This window comes from Adiantum capillus-veneris, chromosome 22 (genome assembly GCF_014529385.1).
Source record: "Adiantum capillus-veneris isolate H3 chromosome 22, ASM1452938v2, whole genome shotgun sequence".
In the NCBI taxonomy this organism is placed as follows: domain Eukaryota; kingdom Viridiplantae; phylum Streptophyta; class Polypodiopsida; order Polypodiales; family Pteridaceae; genus Adiantum; species Adiantum capillus-veneris.
The window spans coordinates 67,854,208-67,860,626 of record NC_140952.1 but is presented as its reverse complement, the minus strand read 5'-3'; the positions used below and the strand labels follow the sequence as shown (position 1 = coordinate 67,860,626).

Below are 6,419 nucleotides of genomic sequence, written 5' to 3'. Positions count from 1 at the left end.
CCCTCTTACCCTCAAGACTCTTGCTCCTCGCAAATTCATAAAGCATGTACTCTCTCTCTCTCTCTCTCTCTCTCTCTCTCTCTCTCTCCAATGTTGGCCTTTGTCTTTCAATTTTTAGCCTAAGTTACCCTAAGTTCTTTCACTGTTGAATACAAGTAAGAAAGTTAAATAGATGTCGAGATCTAACCAAAAACCTCAAGCAAATGTTACCTCTTTTACTTGAATATTTGTCGACATATACCTTTACTTCGGAGTATCACCATGCAAAGGCATATTTGAAGTTAGAAAACAATTTGACGCAGCCATCACATCTTTCCAAAAAGAAGGCTAAAAATACTCCAAATTTTTTTTTAAAGCCCTAATCATATTCATATACTCTACATTAAGTGTGATCCATGACATAACTTTAGCCTTGAAAACTTGACTATTCCGCTCAAATTAATAGCAAGTGCTATCGCTTTCTAGCTTCCAAGTATTCAATAGCCGATTATCAAAATGAAACATTGTACCCAAATGTCCTGGAAAGACACCTTTTCTTGTGATACGCAAAAGTTTCAAAAGCTTATAAGTGCATGAACAGAATAGTTTACCTTTCATATACACAGATTGCATTTGTAAGGGCATGAAACTACAAACAGGCCTTCCAAACTGCTTTCCAAACTCTTCCATACCTCCCAGAGGAGGTCGATGTTGGAATGGTGGGCATGCAAGATGGGAATGGTTGAAAACATTGCATCATGGCAGATGCCTTATCTTTGCATCAGCTGAAAAGACCTAGAGCATATGTGATTGCATCTGGGTAGACACCCTCGCTTCGCATCCGCTGAAAAACGCCTTAGCTCCTCGGCCTTGCCCAAGTTGGACATATCCTACAATCAATGCACTCCTTGAGATAACATTGCATCATGAGAGATTCCCTCTTTGCATCAGCTAAAACTGGTCTAGAGCTCCTTGGCCCTACCCAAGTTCGGCATATCCTCCAATCAATGCACTCCTTGAGACAACATTTGCCATACATGTGGACCAAGGCACTGCCCAAGAACTCCGTTTTCTTTCAACAACCCTTGTTTCTCTTTGCCATCCCGTATATGGCATCACCTATGCGGAGGGGCGAGTAGAGAGGCATGAGTAATGTGCAAGGTGATATGGAGGGACTCAACGATTATATTGGTTGCCATATAGTAGGGCAAATGGTGCTGCATTTTCCCACAGTTTTCTGCTCAGTCACACTTCCATGGACATGAAACCTTTGAAATCAATCTGGGTTGTTATTGGCCAACCTCTAAAGGCACCTACATTGAATTTGCTTCCTACAAAAAATCACACCTGGTGCTTGCTACCCCTTGCAGCAAATATGCACAATATCACGCCAGAAAAGACCCGTGCATCACCTTCTTACACTTATAGCTCTTGTTGTGGGCACAATAGCCACTTGGATAGAATCTTGATGACTTTGGCCAAGCCTAGGCTGCACAATGGCTCTCAAAATAAATCCCTGCTTTGTAGCTTCAAACTACAGTTTGCTGCCATAGTCGCTCTCAACATGGGCTTTGTGTTTTGCGCGCATCGACACAAATACCAACATATCTCTACATTTTCCACAATTGCATGGAGCTGCCTACCTCTGTAATAAAATTTGCAAGAGACCCATCAACCTACACTCATTGGGTTTCTTCATTCTTGTCATGCGCCCCTTTTGCTTGGATCTGGCTTGACTAAGGACGTTCTTCTTTGACGTTCATCCGAGCTGCTTGTTGATCTTCATGTATCTGTGTGGAAAAAGGGGTGATCAATTGTTTCGCCCATGCTCATGATGTTGCTGATGTGGTGGTTTTCAACTTGATCATTATTGAAGCCCCTTGCATTGGGGAATCCAAACCAGAGGGCATGTTCAAGTTTCCTTACTTGAATGGTCAGACAGAAATATCCTTCCGCAACTTACTTGTAGAGGGAGTTTCCTTTAGCACTCAAGAGGTGTCCCTTGGATGCACCCGATCATTTGGGAAAATTACCATTGATCATGGGTTCTCCTGGTCTTGATACAGATAGGCATTAGAGAGTTTTGAGAGAACTACAACACATTGTACGTGACAGGAAGAGCATGAAACAGAACTCAATTATCAATTCTGGACAGTTAACCAACCATGATTGCCTCCATGATGAAGATTTTATTGTCTCCATGTTTGGCCCTGTCATGACCTGGTCCATTTCGACAGAGACACTGTAACAACAAAAAAATAGGAGAGAAACTCACAAAACATGTGCACATACGTTGCTCAAGATAACCATGAATCACATGCCTGTGCTCCAGGCACCGGCCCAGACGTTGGCAAAGATACAAACCTTACCCGTCAAGCAAGAGAGGTTGATTGGAGATGTGGTCGAGCAAGAGAGGTTGACCACCCAGACTGTTTGTGAGCATTACAGAGACAGAATAGGGAAGATCGATAGACTGTAAAGTCACCATCATGGGCTGTCCATTGCTTGAAGTTCATGACAAGCCATGACGAACCACATGAAAACGGTGGGGATGGGGTGTAAAATCTGAACTCATCTAGCTGGACGGTAGCAAGGGATGCTCTCTTGGCAAGGGGCACAGAAGGAGTCTCTTCTCTTTAAGAAACCGAGCTCTACTTGTGAAATGGAGGGCTATGTGAAAAGAGAGAGAGCGAGAGAGAGTAATCTCGCTAATCTGCCCTGCAAATTTACCTCTTTCACACTTTTAGAAATCCCAGTTTGACCTCGTAATCATGTTGACACCCTCCTTAAATTTCTGTCCGTGATCATGGTCGACTGCTTCACCTTCCTTTGCAGGCCCATAGGTTGGGTTGGAGCTGGAGGTGTTGGAAATAAGGCGCAAGGCTTTGACACGTTATTGTGTCGTTTGTAATCTGAAGCCGACCTCTATTAATAGAGATCTCCAACCCGAATAATGTGAGTCGTTGCATCTGTCCATATGTGCCTCTGTGTGTAACCGTCTCCTGCACGTCTCTGTGTGTGTATGCACAGTGTAGAGCAGTACCTCTAATTTCCACATGGTATCATCGAGTAGATAGCGCTCCTGCGTGCCTGTGACGCCGCCCATCATCTCATCCCACCTGGCTGCGCACAGTGACTGCACAGTTATTGTGCTCCGTGCAAAATTCCTCGCCAATAATATGGCTGCAGAGGCGATCCCCATTGTGGCCCTCGCCTCGCACGGGACTTCTTCCTCCAATATTCTTGGGCCTCTGACCTTCATCAATTCCCTCAAGGGCAAGCCACAAGCGAAGCAGAGAAATTCAAGCTGCATTCTCAAAACAAAGAATCCGCCTCTGACCCTCTTAGTAACCTGCACAAAACTGGGCAAGCGATGTCAGCCTCTGAGCTGGCGAAAACGCTGCAGGATCCAAGCAACAAAAGAATCAACCTCTGGGTTTTTCCAATGCATCTCAGATCCTCTAACCCTAATCATGATGGGCAAGCAATTGTTGCAATGTTGGCAAACCCAGCCATGCACACACCAGCAACCCTGGCCTCCCCTTCTTCTTCGTTGGCAACCCCAACTGCGGCAGCGACATACACAGCTGCAAAATCGGCAACCCCGGTTCTAACCTCCTTTTCGACAACCCCGAAGCTTACAAAAAAGCCGGTAACTACGGCTCCGTCAACTTCAGCCTCGTCAGCTACTTTCAAACCATCCGAGCTTCGAGCCACAGCCTCTTCATGGCAACAAACTGAACATTCCATTCTCTATATGTTGGTAGGCTTTCTGGTCATTCCCAAGCGCTACAGGGATGCCTCACCATCAAAAACACAAACTGTTGCTGCTTTCTTTGTGGGCAATCCCCACATTCAGCTCATTCGGATGCACTCCCTTGAGGAGGAGAAATGTAGCAGATCAAGCTCGAGCATCCGATGCCCCTTCGCGGCGGCCAAAAGATCCTTACCAACACCCAAACCGGCCAAGATGCAAGATGAAGAATGCATCCAAACAACTCAACTTTCTCAAGGATCTCAAGAGCTTAAAGCAAACTAGCTGAGCATGTTTGTAGTGCATTGTGCATATAGAACAAAACCTGCAATGCATCTTCTCTCCTAATATCAAAGCCTTTTGCTTATGGGGGAGTGTTGGAAATAAGCCGCAAGGCTTTGACACGTTATTGTGTCGTTTGTAATCTGAAGGCAACCTCTATTAATAGAGGTCTCCAACCCAAATAATGTGAGCGGTTGCATCTGTCCATATGCGCCTCTGTGTGTAACCGTCTCCTGCACGAGTACCTGCACGTCTCTGTGTGTGTATGCATAGTGTAGAGCAGCACCTCTAATTGGCACAGGAGGTCAAACGAGAGGGAAGACAAGCAACGCAAAACTGGGAGAGAAAGAGACAGCACGGCAATGAGACTCCAGACGATGCTAGCTATACACAAATGAGTAATACGATGCAATCAAAGCAATGTAGACTTCAAATCTAGGTGCTCTCTCTCTCTCTCTCTCTCTCTCTCTCTCTCTCTCTATTCTCGTGCTGCCGGGCTTCTACAGAATGCACTGGCCGGAGCAAGGAGATGCTGCCATGGTACAAGGGGAGGGGATCAAAATCCGTTCCCCTTTTATAATAGTGTGAGGGGATCACCGGCAGGCAACACACAGCCAATCAGTTAGTAGTTAGGAGTCTCTGACGGCCCAAAGTTGGGCGCGTCATGTGGAGGTGCGTGGTGGGTGCGTTTGCCTTCAAAAAGCTCGGCTCGGCCCGTGGCCGGCTCGGGTCGCGTCCGTTCCGTGGGTCCGCGGTCGTGGTGTGTTCCGAGGGTCTCGCGTTCCGGGTCCCTAGCCCCACGTAGCCCCAAGCTCCCCCGCACTCAAGGAGGGTCATAGCGTGCCCTGGGGAACCTTGCGTGGAGCCCCCACGGTGCACGAGTGCGTGGAGTGGGGCTAACGTGTCTAGGTGGGGGGTCCCCATCCCGTGGACGTTTCCGGGAGGCTCATACCCCTTATATACAGCCCCGGTTGAAGAAAGTTCGACGTCCTCATCGAACAAAGGGAGAAAAGAGAGCTTGGCTATGCATAGGCCAAAGGTCTAAGGGGTGCATATAGTGTAACGTGCGGAAAACTGTACCCGAAATGCAAGTAGATAGCATGCTTTGTTTTTGGAATTTTTGGAATAAAGTGTGTGTATTTTTGTGTGTTTTGGCAGAAGGCTGAAAAAGATATGCTTTGAATACCCAAGTAGAATTCCCCATACTTGAGCATTCCCCAAAAGGTAACCCGAGGTGCGCGGAGCCACCTGCTGCATTGGCCCGCGCGGAGACTTCTTTGAAAGCCGAATTTGAAGTAAAGTCCATCGCAATGCAGCCCTTGCGAAGTTGCAAGGAAACTTACCGTCATTTTGACGCGCGTTGTAGACTTAGGCTGACACCGGCTTTGGTTTCCAATCGCTGAATCTTGAATCGGATAAGGCTACTTGGTTAGATTCAGTCTTTAGGTTGAAGTAGCTTTGGTCGTCATGACACCATGAAGGCTTTAGCTCTGATACCAAGTGTGACGGCCCAGGATTGGGCGCGTCGCGGAAAAGGGGCTCTGATACCAAGTGTGACGGCCCAAAGTTGGGCGCGTCATGTGGAGGTGCGTGGTTGGCGCGTTTGCCTTTAAAAAGCCCGGCTCGGCCCGTGGCCGGCTCGGGTCGCGTCCGTTCCGTGGGTCCGCGGCCGTGGTGTGTTCCGAGGGTCTCGCGTTCCGGGTGCCTAGCCCCACGTAGCCCCAAGCTCCCCCGCACTCAAGGAGGGTCATAGCGTGCCCTGGGGAACCTTGCGTGGAGCCCCCATGGTGCACGAGTGCGTGGAGTGGGGCTAACGTGTCTAGGTGGGGGGTCCCCATCCCGTGGCCGTTTCCAAGAGGCTCATACCCCTTATAGAGTCGGTAGGTTGCACTTCTTGGATTGCCCTTGTAAGCTCTTGCCATGTATAGCAAATAAGGCTGGGTTCCGAATGAGCCGACGGAAGAAAGAAGTCTTCGCAAATCTGCGCCGCCTAGTGTGAACAGTGTGGAGGCGGAACAATGAAAAAGCAAAGGGAGTTGAGAGAGGCCATCAACTCTTCCGAATGGGGGGGGGGGGGGGGGGGTCGGAAGAAAAATGGAGCGCCCGACGGAAGAGTGCCTCAACTTCAACCAATCAACTTTTGCCATGGAGCATTGACACCCCTTTGCAGTTTTTTTCTGCTGCGTAGTCTGAACCCACCCTAAGATATAAAGGAATGGAGCAGCCGAAGAGAAGGCAAGTTGAGCCAAGTTCACAGTATTTCACATTGGTGGAGGCGGCGGCCACTCTCCCACCCCCATTACTCATCAAGGTGCACACACTTCTGATCGCTCAGCTATCCACCATGAGCCGTGTCACGTCCCCTCGCCAAGCTCCTGCCTTCCCTCAGTATGAAGACGCCTTT

General features: G+C 48.4%; 1 protein-coding gene and 1 long non-coding RNA gene across 2 annotated transcripts; one reads left to right on the top strand and one right to left on the bottom strand.

The window, feature by feature from the left end:
* Positions 1 to 458: 458 nt before the first annotated feature.
* LOC147429530 (uncharacterized) lies at positions 459 to 2,481 on the bottom strand. The gene is made up of 3 exons (XR_015185886.1): positions 2,349 to 2,481; positions 2,144 to 2,221; positions 459 to 2,035 (listed from the first exon to the last, which is right to left on the bottom strand). It is a non-coding gene; the product is annotated as an uncharacterized LOC147429530 (long non-coding RNA).
* LOC147429529 (uncharacterized) lies at positions 2,029 to 4,220 on the top strand. Its single transcript, XM_086495785.1, has one exon. It carries the CDS (start codon positions 3,353 to 3,355, stop codon positions 4,016 to 4,018), a length of 666 nt encoding a protein of 221 aa, XP_086351911.1. The 5' UTR covers positions 2,029 to 3,352; the 3' UTR covers positions 4,019 to 4,220.
* Positions 4,221 to 6,419: the final 2,199 nt, after the last annotated feature.

Excerpts from the sequence above, each read along its gene's own strand:
- LOC147429529 (XM_086495785.1), top strand. The coding sequence starts at position 3,353 with ATGTCAGCCTCTGAGCTGGCGAAAACGCTGCAGGATCCAAGCAACAAA.